The sequence below is a fragment of the Vulpes vulpes genome, chromosome 9 (assembly GCF_048418805.1).
Source record: "Vulpes vulpes isolate BD-2025 chromosome 9, VulVul3, whole genome shotgun sequence".
NCBI lineage: Eukaryota > Metazoa > Chordata > Mammalia > Carnivora > Canidae > Vulpes > Vulpes vulpes.
The window spans coordinates 97,567,645-97,582,572 of NC_132788.1; the positions used below are offsets into that span (position 1 = coordinate 97,567,645).

A 14,928-nucleotide genomic window follows, 5' to 3' on the forward strand; every position below is an offset into this window, starting at 1 on the left:
GGCAGCACGGGCTCCTTCCTGGTTCCAAACCAAGTTTTTATTTCAACGCTGCCCCCCACCCACACACCCAGCCTTGCTCTGGGGCCCTGATGGCTGCTGCACAGGAGCACCAGCCTGCGAGTGCATTTTGAGGGTGATCTTGGAAGCCTCCCCTCTCAGAAAGCTATCCGTGAAATGCAGGCATTCTCCAACATACAGGCCAGTTCTCAGCGAGGCCAGCCATGAGAGCAGAGGTTGGGGGCAATTCACAGAGCTCTTAGGCCCATATGGAATGGTGATGACTTCATGCTTCCTTTAGGACCTGCCCTGTATTTCCCCCATCATGGCCTCTAGGGAGAGGGGCTCCCCAGATCCCCAATTTCACATCCCAGTACTGAGCAGATGGAGACAACCTGCCAAGAGCTGGGGGCTGTCTGGTGGCAGGGGGCCAAGCCACCAGGCTCATGGAAGAACCTGGAGAGAGTCTCTCCAAAGGCCACCCAGCCCAGGGCAGATTTGCCCTCTGTCTTCCAGGCACTCAGTAGAAGTTCTGGCCACAATTCCCACTGCCCCTACCCCTGAGCCAGAGGCCAGCCTTCCTTCCAGCTCCTCTGCAATACTGGAAAAGGGCAAAGAGGGGAGAGAAGCCCCTAACTACACCGAGGACATGAAGAATCTGTGACCCATCAGGCCCCACAAGCTCAGTACTGGGCCTGCTCCATCTTTTCACCGTAACATTTTTATTAAATGAAGGAAAACATTAGGAGATGACATCTGCTAAGATATGAGGTTAATTCTTTACACGGTGAGTGGGTCACAGAGACACGACATCAATCGTCCATTAGCAGCAGAAGAGACACTTTAAGTTGCCCCAAGGGTACAAATCCCATTTATAAGACAGCAATGCCGGTGTCTTAAAAAAAAGCAAAACAGAACCAAAAAAAAAAACAAAAAACCAGCTTTAGAGGTTTGACACCAAAACAAATGTGGCCAGAGATGCCACAAAGCCCTTGAAAGGAAGAGGACACACCACCCACCCGGCTTGCCTTGCTGACTGGGCACAGGCCTGGTGGCATGACAACCTGAACACGGGACAAGGCAGGAGTAGATGGCTGGAAAAAGGGAGAGAAATAGAAATTATTAGACTTGTGGAAAGCAGACACACTGTGAGTTCTAAAGCAGGTGTGCCCCTTGAACCAGGGGGTGAGGACGGGAACGGGAGCATCTCGGCTCGCTCCTCATCAAGGCCCCAGGAGATGCCCAGCGCCAGGTGGAAGGAAGGCCAACTTTAAGGACCATCTCTGAGAGCTGGCTTCTAGAAGTGAACAACCACACACCAAAGGTACAGGACCCAGGACAGGCGTGAAGACAAGTGCAAGACTCTCCTCCAAGCCCACCCTCACACCCAAGCAGCCCAGGCTTACTTGAGACAGAAACATGCCCACCCTCGAGGTCAACTCTGAGCTGGGTTTTTCCCTGCCAACTCATCGGCTCCTAGAGGTCCATGTGTTACAGAGTTTGGGGTGGTGTTTATTGTAAAAAATATATGACATGAGAAACTTGGGAAGGGGGCAGGGTGCAAACCATGGATTTGGGGATCAATGTTCATGAGTTCACATCCAAATGTCTGAAACTGCCGAGCTAGAGGAGGAAAGAAGTGGGACAAAGCCACACAACACCTCAAAGGAGACCCCGATTCCCTCCATGAGTGGGGATGTGGGACAGGTGAGGAAACCTCCCTTCCTTAGATGTGAATCTGCTGCCATGACATGTCAGCCTCACCACTGGCAGGCTTTCTCAGAGGGCACAAAGCCAGGATCTGCTCTAGGAAGGAAGGAGAGACCCCAGGAGGGGGCCTTATCAACACAGTGGGCCCCAAGATGTCAGCCCATGGACCGAGACAGGGGGTGTTCTGTGGTTTGTGGCCCCAGTGTGCACTCAACACAGCCCTCACAGCAATAGCATGAGGCCGGGCCAGGCCCCAGTGGTCCCAGGAGCTACCTCCTGGTCCCCGACCGGGGCAGCAGGACAGGGGCACAGGCAATGCCTGCAAAAGACTCTGGGAAGTGTAGGTCACGCTCCCACTCGTCCGTCTCTGTGTTGTATACTTGCACAATGCCCGTCACGTTGTTGAGGCGCCAGTTGTAGCCCCCCACGATGTAGATCTTCCTGTCCAGTAGGCAGCAGCCGGCCTCTGACTGGCCAGCCCGCATGGGGCTCACACTGGTCCACTGGTCTGTTTCGGGCACGTAGTACTCCACCGCCAGCACGTCAAAGCAGCGGTCGACGTGATCCATACGGCCACCCAGGGCATAGATGCGGCCGCCAGCACCCACCATGGCGTGAAGTACACGGGGCTCACTCATGGGTGCCTTGAACTCCCACTGGTCAGCGGCAGGGTCATAGCAGTGCAGCGCCTTCTTGTCTTCCACAGAGATGCCATAGCCACCTGAAATGTAGAGGCGGCCCCCCTCTGAGGCGCCCGCGTGGCCCCAGGTGCGGCGCTTCAGAGAGCAGGCATAGCCCCACTCATTGCGCCGTGGGCAGTACCTCTCAACTGAGGCCAGGCTGCCGGCCCGGTTGCGGCCACCTGTGGCATACACCATGCCACACAGCACGTTCAACTGGAACTGGATACGGCTCTCCTGCATGGCCTGCAGGCGCAGCCAGCGGTTCAGGTGGGGGTCATAGCGGTAGCAGGCGTCCACAGCACCTTCACCACTGCGGTACTGCAGGTGCTGGCCCCCGGCCACGTACACAAAGTTGTCTAGCACAGCCACGCACGTGTGGCTGCAGCCCACCTCCATCTCTGTGAGCTCCCGGAAGTGGCGGGCACCCGGCTCAGGCAGCTGGTACACCTTACTGCTGACAGAGCGGTCGCTGTCAGTATAGGGTGTGCCACCAAAGGCGACCAGGGAGGGCACATCCGAGCGCACGACTGTGCGTGGGGATTGCATCTCGTGCTGCCGGAAGGGCAGCACCTGGTAGTTGAAGGCCTCCAGCAGGTACTGGCGGCACAGCACGTCCTCCACCATGATGTCCAGCGTCTGCACGCTGTCCACCAAGTCTGACGACCGCATGAGCGGGAAGCGGATGTGGCAGAGCACGTGGCTGGCCCGTGGCCGCCGGGCTGGGTCGTGCTGCAGCCAGCGGACTGCGGCCCGGAACAGATCGATCTCGGCACAGCTCTGCAGCCGATTGCTCTGCAGGAAAAAGACGAGGCGCTCCAGTGGCAGGTGCAGGAAGTCCTCCTCCTCTGCGATCTGCAGGAAGTGCTCAAAGGTGAAGGCATCCACGGACTCCTTGAGCGAGGCCAGGCTAAAGGTGGTGGCCATGTGGCCGATGTTCAGGCAGGTCTCTACGCTCATGGCGGCCTTAAGGAACTCCTCGCACAGCTCCACCACAGGAAGCATCTGCAGGAACACAGCCGCACCCAGCACATCCTGCACACAGTCCAGGTCCAGCGTCACCTCGGCACTATAGGCAAAGTCGATGATGTGCCTCAGGCCACGGGCTGACACACCCTTCAGCTCGATGACATCCTGGCTCGCCTCCCTCATGCCACCCGTGAACATGGCCCTGAAGTTTGGAAACACAAAATGTGGGCTCAGGGTTGCCAAGGGGCCTCAAGGCCACCCAGGAATAGCCTGGCCCCTAGATGCCATAGCAGGGCACAGCCAACCAGGGGAAAGAGGCCAGATGCTCATTAAAGACATGCAAAAAAGAAAAGAAAGATTTTTAATCCACCCAAGTCATGTGTCTTCCTACAAACAGCAACTCCCCACTCTGTCCCTCCATGTGGGACCACGCCCAGCCTACCTAGAGGTGTGGAGTGCTGGGACCCAGTTGGCTCAGTGGGAGGGGATGGGGTGGGGATGCTGCTCATGGTGGGGGCAGGTACACAGGTGGGCAGGAAAAGGCCAAACCTTGGTTTGGGCCATGAGACAGGTGCCAGCCCCACCGTGGCACCCAGCCCTGTAAGACCACACACACAGCAGGCACCCCAAGAATACTGTGCACCATGGTTCTCAGTGCCCAGCCCCTCACCAGCTGGCACACATGGGCAGATGGCTCCACCTTCCCCAGGCCGAGTCTCAGTCCTGTCACACACAGCGGTGGGGAGGGAGTAAGGGTCCCCAGGTCAGAGCATCCACTAGGAGGCCCTGCCAAAGTCGCCATCATCTCCAGAGAGAGGCCCAGACAGTCAGGAAAGCCCCCCAAGAATGGCCCACAGGAGCCCTAGACTACTGTGAGACAGCCCCCCCCCCCCCCTTGAGTGACACCAGCTGTCAGCCTTTCTGTCCTGCTCTGGGAAGTGGCGCTCATGTGAGCACCAGTCAAAGAAATTGGACGTGGGTCACAGTACTCCATGGCCTTTGGGAAGCCCCCATCAGGAAAAGGGGCAAGAACCCAAGCACCCTCTGGGAGTTCATAAGAGGTTCCTCTCATGGGGCAAGTGCACATTGTGACAGCTGACCAAGGAGAAGGAACTTCCCTCATCCATTCATTCATCCAACAGATACCTGTCCGCCAGTCAGACAGTCAGGTAGTCTGGGCTCGGGTCCCGGAGTGGGGACAGCTGTGCTTGGTGCTCTTGTGGGGCCACCAACTAACAACTCCCCAACACTCTGAGCAGCACCCCCATGGAGCCTTCTAGGAGCAGAGCTCGGGGAGCCCCCTTCTTGTCCCCATGAGTCCCATCAGCCCATCGAAGGCAGAGGCAGCCACAGCGACGGGAGGGAGCTTTGCCTTTTAAGGCCTCGCCGGCTGCAGTGCCAGCGCAGAGGAGCCTTTAAAGGGCATTTCTGGCTGGGCCGGCCCACCCGTCCCCAAATCCAGAATAAAAATAGAAACGGCGCCCCAGATGGCTTGGCTGCTCTGGCTCCCCAGAACAGCCTTGTTGAGCCTGGGGGGCGGGCAGCTGAGGGGCGCACCGGGCAAGCCATCCCAGCCTCGCCACTCTAGCCTCAAGGACCATGCAGCCTTCGGAACACACCTAGGCTGGGGCTCTATGAGACAGTCTATACGTGCACTTCAGCTACCACTGGCAACATGGGGCCAGAGAACCACCCTAGGACAGCACCCCAGCTTTCTGTGGCAGAGTCACAGCCTGGCAGGAAGAATTGGCCAGTTGGTCACTGAGGAAATGAGGGATACTGTCCTTAGCCCGTGACAGCCCCCAACTGGTGAGAATGGCCCTAGCCCTGCTCCAAGGGGCCCTCACTTCCCCCACACAACCCAACACAGGGAAGATTTTAGCAAAGGGCTCTCACGGCAGACTGACCAGTACACCCAGGAAGGCCTCACCTATCGTGAGGGGACTACAACACAGCCTGGCACACTTGGGGACCCCCCCATCTAGATGTCAGTCCTATTCCTCAGCCTGAGTACAGGAACCTAGGAAGGCAGAGATTTGTCTCTGCTGGACCCCCAAAGTCAAGCACAGTGCCTGGTACACACAGGTGTCAAATAAAGACAGAATGAAAACAAGGCCAAGCCCTGGCACTCTCCCAGGGCAGAAACTGCTAACTGGGTGCCCATGGGCCACCTCTATCCCCTAGGCATGTTCTGCTCGCCTGCACAACATCCCCTAAAAGTTTGAGAAAGTTATAAACCTAGAAAAAGTTTGAAGTTTACTGAATGCGTGGCCAATATCACCTACTTTCCCTCAGAGCCATCCTGGCTGGCTGGCTGGCTAGCTGGCTGACACAGAGATCACTTCCTCTTAGTTGGGTGGATACTCTCTGGCCTGTCCCCCGAGACCTGTGCTCACCTGAAGTAGTCGCTGCAGGCGGCCAGAACCACTTTATGTGCATGGAAGTTCTCTCTGTTGATGGTGAGTACAACGTCCAGGAGCTGGCCCTGGGCACGGAGGGCAGCCAGGCCCTGCAGGAGGCTGGTGCTATGGCTGGGCGCTGAGAAGGTGCACTTGAGAGCTCCATTTTTGTCAGCCATGCTGCAGGAGAGCAGAGGTGGGGGCTGAGCTCAGACCCTTAGGTCTGTCTAGTCTCTGCCCAGTGACACTGGGCTGGCTCGGCTGGGTTCTGAAGCTGCCCCAGGCGCATGCATAATCACCAGAACTAGCACTGGAGAAGCAAAAACAAAACCTGGGTCCCAATAGCATCTGCCACCTACCCACCAACTGGCTCTTGGCAAAGGACACTGACTCTCCAGCTTCCATATGCCACCTGTGAAAGGGGCAGAGTTTCTCCTAGGACCTGAGGAGGTTCTAATGCCCATTTTGTTTTTTAACTGAGATACGATTCACATAACATTGAAGTCGCCATTTTAAAGGGAACAATTCAGTGACATTTAGTACATACACAACGCAGTGCAACCATCACCTCCAGCTAGTATCAGAACATCTTAATCGCCCCAAAATGAGACCCTATCCCTATCAGCAGTCACTTCTCATCCCCTCTTGGCAGCCACTACTCTGTTTTCTGTCTCTGGATTTGGCTCTTCTGGACACTTCGTGTAAATGGAATCACACACTACATGGCCTTTTGTGTCAGGCTTCTCTCGCTCAGCATGTTTTTGAGGTTCATCTATGTTGTAGCATGAATCAATGCTTTATTCCTTTTCACGTATGAGTGATATTCCATTGTGTGGACAGACCTCAATTTCTTGATCCCTTCATCCATCTGTGGACATTTGGGTTCCTTCCACCCCTCCCCTTAAACTTTATTTATTTATTTTTTTTCATTCTAAATGAAATCTCTCAGTCTCCTGAGTGCTCACTTTGTAGTGCAGGACTCTCCATGTTACATCATTGTCTCCCATGCCCTAGCAAGCTGTCCCAGAGGGCAAACCTCTTCTCTCCCCTGCAGAGGGTGGGGGTGGGGATTAGGGTGCTGGCACAGAGCCCCAGCGCAGGTATGGAAGAGGGACCTACAGCTTCCAAGGCAGCTCTGGTCCCCAGGGTCAGGAGTGTCACACCCAGGAGAGGCCAGCCTTCTTGGAGGTCCAGCTCCTCTGACACCTGCCCCGTGAGCTCCGTGCCCAACACCCCAGGGGAGAGCAGCCACATGACTATAAAGTCATTTTCCAAAGAATTTGGCTCTGGACTATAGTTGGTGACTGCCCAGCCCAGAGGAAAGGCCCACTGGTCCTACTTTCCAGGGATAGAGTCACAGTGAGTGGCTTGTCCATAGTCCCAGAGCTATAAGGCAACACAACAAGATTTGAACCCAGGCCCAGAATGTGCCAGGGTGGGTGGGATCTCCCTGTCTATCACAGCCAATGAAGCAGGCAAGAAGTACAGCACAGCAAATTGTGGGAAAGCCATAAAGCCAAGAGTATCCACCCTAAGAGGATGAGTTTGCCTGTCAGGGTAGTTCAATGAGGGGATGGAGACAACTTAAACAGAGATTGCTGCACCTCAAAATAAGGGTTCAGGAGGCAAAGTTCATCTTGGGACAAACAATAAAGTTAAAAAAAAAAAAAAGAGGTGGAAATAACCCAAATGTCCACCAGAGGATAAATGGGTAAACACAGTGTGGTCATCCACACAATGGAATAGTACTCAGTCATAAAAAGGAATGAAGCTGATTCATGCTACAATGTGAATGAACCTCAAAAACATCACACTGAGTGAAAGAAGCCAGTCACGCAAGGTCATAAATTGTATGGTTCCTTTTATATGTAACGTCTCGAACAAGCAAACTCATGGAGACAGAAGGCAGATCCGTGGCTGCCAGGCTGGGGGAGAGGGTGGGGCATGACAGCTCATGGGCACAGGGTCTCATTTTAGGGTGAGGGAAATGTTCCGGAACTAGATAGAGGAAATGTTTGCACAACACTGTAAATGCACTAAATGCCACTGAATTGTTCACTCTAAAATGGTAGATTTTATGTTATGTGAATTTCACATCAAATTAAAATAAATAAAACTAAACAAAAGGATATCTGAGCTTTCTTAGGTCCTGCATAAAACCCTGCTGTGGCAACCAGCACCCTCATAGTATATGAGGATTTCTGTGGTTCATTCCCCCTGGCCTTGCTCACCCCTACATTCCCTCCCCTCTAGCACCACTGGCCCCTCTGCTGTTTCATCTTGGAAAATTTGTTTAAAATATTAAAGAATGAGTGGTGTGGTTCACTTCACCACCACCCTGAACACAACAGGAGGGAACAATGCCATCACTGCTAAGATCAGGCCCCTGTGGGGTCAAGAACCCCCACCAGGACTCTTGCACCCCATGCCTCACCCACCCCAGGCCAAGGCCTCTGCTCTCTCCCCACGGCCTCCAGCTTTCTGGAACTTACTTTCCCATTTCTGGGACTGAAGCCTGCCCACAAATGAAGGCCAGGAATGTGGGTACTGGTCTTTCCAAGAAAGCAGAAGAAAGAAGGCTCCTCAGCCCCCACTGTCCAGCAGCAATCAAAACAATACTGGGGATAAAAGAGCTGATGCCAAGCACAGGGCATACTGTCAGCACTCAATCAATATAGCTGCTGCCAAATGGAGGTCCCTGACCTGGCACAGGCCCCCAGCTTCAGTGGCCCTACCAAGAAAGCCTCAGGAAAGGGGGGCAACCAACCAAGGGGCAGAGGGGCTGTAGGGCCCTAAGGTGATGACCACAGGCCTGTAAGGTATTCAGGGTCCTAAAGGTCTGGGATCTGGTGTGTATGTTGGGGTCGGGGGGAACATGTGACATGCCATAGGGGACACAGGACAGTGAGGGGGACACGGGGCAGTGAGGGGGGATACGGGACACAGCAAGGGGGACATGGTCTACACTTGCAAAAAGCTTCCCATCCCTGGGAGGCTGCAGCACATGCTTCAGAACTCAGCACCATGCTCATCTGGGCTGGTAATGCTGGGATGCTGGTGGTGCCAGTGGTCAGACCCTGGGTTTGCCAAGGAAGTTTGGCATGCAGCCTCCCTAAAGACCACTGAGAGAGGGAAGGAAAGAGGCTCAGAAAGACTCCAAGTCTCTAGTTTGGTCTGGTTGCCTCTCCCTCCCAGGTGGAGGGGATACCCACCTCACAAGCCTCCTTTCCCCTCCTACATTGTTACATCCAGCCCATCGTGGCTCACCAGGCCACTGCTGGGAGTTCAAGCCTCTGCTCTTCCAGTTTCCCACAATGGACCCGAGTTCTGCAGACCACAAAGAGAATGTCATTGGTTCATGGACGCTTGGGCTTCACAGTGTGCTCATCCTCTGGTAAGCACTGCCCACCAGTGTACAGCCCCCACCGGGACATCTCCAGACAGGGACCCACTGTGTCCTCTCAACAACACCTCCTAACAGGCCTCCAGACCTCTTAAAATAAGGCCACATGCCAGATGAGCCTCTAAGGCTCCTCGTGGTACTCAGGTCGGAGCCCCCGTCTCCCTACCCTCCTCTCACGTCACTGGCATTGTCAGCCCCTGGCCCCTTTCCCATAGGTGGGAACACACAAAGTGAACAAGATGGAGAGGCCTTGCCTTCACTGGGTGCACAGTCTGGGGAATGGAGTCCCAGAGTGGTTGAATCATCCAGACTCAGCTTCGCATTGCAGCTCTGCGTGTCCCACAGCTGGGGAGGAGATAAGAGCCTGGTGCAGAAATGTGCAGAGGCCAGAAAGCTGGAGTGTCCCCAGCCTTGCCACCCCCACAGCCTCTCCCTTGGAGCAGAGGGATTAGCTACATCCTGGGTGCTGGTCTCAAAGGCCTGGCTTCCACAAAAGGCCTGCCCTGAGAAACCCACCCTCTCCCCGCAGCCCTGCCTGGGGCCCTACCTGCACCCAGACAACACAGGGAGCCACCTTCCCCCACACCACAGGCCTCTCCTGCCTGGGGCCAAGCACTCTACTTCTCTGCAGAGCACACTGCCCTGGAGGCCAGGGACAGCTGGTGTGAGCCCTCAGGGCCTCTCTATCAGGGACCGGGAGTGGAGAGGAAGTGCATCTATCTCAAACTTCATGTGTGTGTGAATAACCAAGGATGAAATCAAGACCCAGACTCAGAGTCAGCAAGTGTGGGCAGCACTGGGGATGGCAGTGCCACTCTCCAGACCCCACTCAGCATTGCAGATGCTGTGGGGTATAAGAAGGCGACACACATACAGCATTACATACGGCATCAACATGCTACCCTCATTACCAGGATCCCTTGGAGTCACACAAATCCAGGGCCTGGCCCTAAGCAGAGTGTTTCAAGGTTGGTCCAGGACCCGAAGGTGGGGAGACGCAGCTCAGTGAGTGAGATACATTCCTCCAGGAAGCCTGCCATGGCCACACCATGGCCCTTACCTCACCAGGCTCCATCTGACTACTGGTGTGAGAGGTAGAGGGCAGGATTCTGACCCCTGCTCTGCCATCCACCAGCTCTATGGCTTATGCACATACCCTGATCCTTGGGGTCTTCACTTTCTTGGCTATCAAATAGGGCAGGCAGAAACATGGCTGTCATAGGGCTGTCATGTGGCTCCCTTCATCCCCATCACCTTCCAATAAATGAGGGGCTACAGCTACTTCCTTCAGCTACCCTTTGGGCTGAGGATGTGGCAAGGTCCAGTGAGGAGGCACATCCTGCCACCACCCATACAAGCCACCCACATGCCCCTGAATGGTGCCAAGTGCTTAGAAACTTGAAGCTTAGAACCACTCACAAAGCACTGGCACATGGCAAGTGCCTCTCTATGGACATCTTGTCTCAAAGATTTTGTACATGTGTGCCCCTTCCCCTACCTTTGCCATTTTGCTTTTGGCTGGCTTCATTTTTTTCTTAGAAATTTCTGGTTGATTATGAAGCAGGGCAAGAGGACTTCATGTGCTTCCTCTAAGCTCCAGGGATTGGCATGCACATGCATGCTTCCACCAAAAGAAAGATTTCATACCTGGGGCAACTTCATCCTAGAGCTCATTAGTCCCTGGACATATATCTATGGTCCTCCATATATAAAGAGCACCAACAAGTCAATACAAAGCCAGCAATCTCACAGAAGGATGCACAAAGGATGTAGGCTGATGGTTCATAGGAAAGGAAGCACACTGGGCTAGAGAGACCCAAGAGTCAGCATGGCTCACAATAAAAGAAGTACACTCAGCAAGGGACTGGCTTCACCCCTCATGTGAACAGAAGCATTGGATAGCTGGCAATAGACATTCACATCCGTTCCCAGGGGGAGTATGAAGTGGAACAATCTTCAGGAAGGCAGTTCAACAGACCTGGCAAAATTCTAAAGTCTCACACCCTTGATCCAGCAAGTCTGCTTCTGGGATTTATCTGAGCTATACTTACACGTACAAGACAACGGATGCAGGAAGATATTCACCAAATATCATTTCTGGGGGCCAAAGATGAGAAATCAGCTAAACACCTTCCAAAGGGGTATAAAGAATTATTGTATCTTCTGACAAAAGGCTGGCTTCAACTGAGCACAGAGGCCATGTGCACTCCAAGCAGGAGTGTGCTCCCATACAGGAATTAGGACACCCCTAACCCAGAGCCCCTGATCAAGCCCACTGCACAGCTACTTACAGGGTATATGGGGCCTGAGATCCACTGAGTGGGGAGGAAACAGCCCCTTTCTGTACACACCTCATTCTCCCCCAAGCCTTCTCCTCATGCCCCTGGAAAGGCTCTTGGTACCCTATGAGGCTGTTTTTTCCCCCTCTCATCTCACAGATGGCACAGCTGTCCCTGAAGCCCCTATCAATACCCCTACACACACACACACACACACACACACACACACATACACACACCTCACAGCCTCTGGGGAGCTCAGGGAAGGAAAAAGGAAGCCAGCAGGGGCTGGAGTCCCCAGGACAGACAGGCTCGGCTGGGTGGAGGTGGGCAGGAGGAGGAGGGAGGGCTGAGGCCTGGGACTGATGACTAAGGGAAGGACCCATTACTCAGGCCAGCCCAGACAGGGGGCGGCCGGCGCGGCGGGGCCACGGGCCCCCAGGAAGGCGGCGGCGGCAGCCCTGAGCCTGTCCGAGTCTCCAGACGGCCACCCGAGCCACGGTCACCCGCACTGAGTCATCGGAGCCAATGCGTCAGCAGCCGGGTCAGGACGTCTCTAGAGGCCGCTTACTGCCGCCCCAGCTGCACCCTTGGCCTGGATCTGGCCTCTGAGGGGCTACACATGCCCCCTCAGGCCTGGCTTGCTCAGGGCTGTCCTGACTCCCACACTGCATCCCCTACCACTGTCATTGGACAGTCCTAGCCAGGCCCAAGCCCATGCTGGACATGGGGACACAGCCACTGCATCCCTTGGAGTTTCCCCTGTACTAGGGCTAACGTAAAGTAGGACTAGGTAGGGTAAAAAAAACCCAGGCAGATCATCTGTGGCAAGACGTCCACCTTCCCTGGGGGTCATCAGCCAGCCAAGCCTTTTGCCCACATTGTCTCCAGCTCCTTGTGGGCACCCCCTGTGTGGGCTCCTTCCCCACATACACCAGTCCTTCGTGGGGTCATCCCCAGAATACACCACGGGCTAGAATCATTGCTTGAGGGTCTGCTTTAGGGGGACCCAGCCCAAGATAAGATGGCCAGGTCGGGGAGGCCACAGGAAGTACAAGACCACACCAACTGCGGTCCCCATGCCCCAGTGACAGGGCCCCTCAGTGGAGGTGGTGGCTGCCCTGGAAGTGACACCTGGTGGGGTGGGTGTTCTCAACTCCTGCCCTCATCTGGCTGCTGGCCCTGGTCTCCATGGTTGGCTTCCCAACCCTACAGGAGAGATCTGAAGCCCCGGAACAGTTCTTTTCATTGGAATGTTGGAAAAAAAAAGAAACAAAAAAAAAAAAAAAAAGGAAAGGCAAGGCAAGAACAAGAAAGAATTTCATGGAAACATTTCTTTGGGGTTTTGTAAAATCCTTTCCCACCCCCACATGGAGCCCAAAGCTCGGGCCAGAACAGAGTCTGACGGTATTGCCCCTTTAACATACTGTTCTGACATGCAAATTCCCTCACTTCCCCTCAAAACAGAGAGCACTTCCACTTTCAAAGCCAATTTTGGTTTTATTGTCCATGTGGCTCGATGGAGCGCAGCAGTGCAGCACAGCTGGTTGGCTCACACCCCGGCCGATGTCGTACCAGGGAGCTCCAGGCCACTCCACCCGAGGGTCCCGGCTGCATCAGCAGGAAAGATGCTGCACTTCGCTGGGGAGAGAGAGGGGAAAGAGAGCCAGAGAGGGGACAGAGACCCAGAATGAAGTGGGGAGGGAAACTGGGGGAGGGGGAGTGTGGACAGAGACCCAGAGAAAAGGGGATAGAGACCCAGAGAGGGAGACAGAACCCAGAGGCAGGGTGGGGGATGGAGAAGCTCTGGCAGCCAGCTGGTCCACCTCTCTGCCCTATTTCACACAACACCCTCTCCCTACCCCCTGTCCTCCAGTCATACTGGAAACTTCTCTGCCTTCTCCTTCCCATCTACTTCTGACTCTTAACAAGGCAGGCCCACTGATTGAGCACATGCCAGGCGTGGTTCTTCACATGTAACCTTATGAATCCCCCTCCAAGACAGGGAAACTGAGGCCCAGCACAGCCCCTACAGTTGCAAGGCGCTCGGCACTGGTTTCTACTTCTTGCTGTACCACAACCTGCTGACTGCCAAGGCCATCGTTCTGGCTCCAAAGCATGCAGCTCCGTGGGTGAAAGTGCATCTGAGCCAGAGTCCCACATGCCCCACAAAGGCAGACACCCCCAGCTACTGTTGCCATGGTTACCACAATATTTCACAGCTCTGGGTACTGTGCTCCCAGCCCAAAGGATAGAGTCACCATGTTTTGGCACCTTGCACGAGCCCTCAAATGCTCAGGTTGGCCAGCAGCCCCCATGCTCACGTCACTGTGCTTTCTCTTGGGACTGCTCACCAGAGGCCAGCCCGCCCTCCTCACCCCTTAGGCGGCAGCAGGCCCATTCCTGGGGCTATCCCTCCTGATAAGGTCTTGATCCCTAGGCTCCCAAGGGGATAGACAAAAGACCAGGGCTTCTGGGTGGACAGGCGTGGAGCCCAGGAGCAGATGAAGATCCTCACTGCAGCGTCCCAGCAGGCCAGGACATGAAAGCACTAACAGAGATCTACAGGGAACAAAGACTCAGAGAAAGAGGGACACAGACTCAGACAGAGGGGGACAGACACCCAGAGGGAAGGAGAAAAAGACCAAGAAAGGAAGAGAAGAAATCCAGCAAGGCCCCTAGATCCCATGTCCCCCAATGAACCTGGGCCCTCTCTATGCCATCAGGAGTTGTTTATTTCTCATTCCTCGTCATCATGCTGGGTTTTTTTCCCACATCTTCTTCGATAATTTAAAACAGAATGCCCAGACAAGGCCTCTCTGTGCACCCTATGAGTGGATCTGTGCCAGGAGGGCAGGTGCACCAGGCCAATAGACAGGGGCAGAATCTCATCCACTCCTTCCCACTCAACCTGCCTCCAAGAGCTGGAGGTGTGGACATTGTCAGAGCCCACTCTGAGTCCGTCCTGGAAACATATTACCTATAGAGATGCCCTCCCAGAATCCTGCAGAGGAGCCTCAGGCCACCCTTGCTCACTTCACCTTCTTCATGGCATCATCATCACAGTTATCTCCCTATGTATATGTCCTTGGCTCCTTCCTGTCTGGGCTCGCCAGGCAGTGACAGGGTGACAGAAGAGAGGGGGTATCAGGGAGTTCCCAGCAGGAAATAACCATGCAACCTGCAGGCACCTGAGGCTGACAACTCCTGAGAGCCCCCACACAACAGCCAGGGAGCCTGAGGGTGGAAAGGTCATTGAGACAGGCAGGCAGAGGTTCTGGAACCCACATCCACCTTGAAAGAACCATCCTGAATCCTCCCAAGGACCAAGGACCCAGCATGGTGAGAGAAGTAAAGCTTCTCACTAAGCGGGACTTGAACTCATGACCCTGAGATTAAGAACTAAGCTGAGATCAAGAGTCAGACACGTAGCCAACTGAGAAACCCAGGGGAAGTAAACTCCTCAGAGCTGGGAGTAGAGGCTGGGGTTT

General features: G+C 54.7%; 1 protein-coding gene across 5 annotated transcripts in view; it reads right to left on the reverse strand.

Moving 5' to 3' along the window:
* Window positions 1-700: 700 nt before the first annotated feature.
* Window positions 701-14,928, reverse strand: part of KLHL26 (kelch like family member 26) — a 28,406-nt gene continuing 14,178 nt past the window's right edge. Inside the window, exons 1-4 of one of the 5 annotated variants that reach the window (XM_072721170.1) lie at window positions 9,413-12,728; window positions 8,968-9,082; window positions 5,753-5,935; window positions 701-3,558 (exon numbers count right to left, since the gene is read on the reverse strand). In XM_072721170.1, coding sequence (XP_072577271.1) covers window positions 1,977-3,558; window positions 5,753-5,934 — 1,764 coding nt within the window. In that variant the 5' untranslated portion in view covers window position 5,935; window positions 8,968-9,082; window positions 9,413-12,728 and the 3' untranslated portion in view covers window positions 701-1,976. Of the gene's footprint in view, window positions 3,559-5,752; window positions 5,936-8,967; window positions 9,083-9,412; window positions 12,729-14,928 lie in introns of those variants that run through there. The other 4 variants (XM_072721169.1, XM_072721171.1, XM_025989601.2 and 1 more) reach the window with 4 other exon arrangements.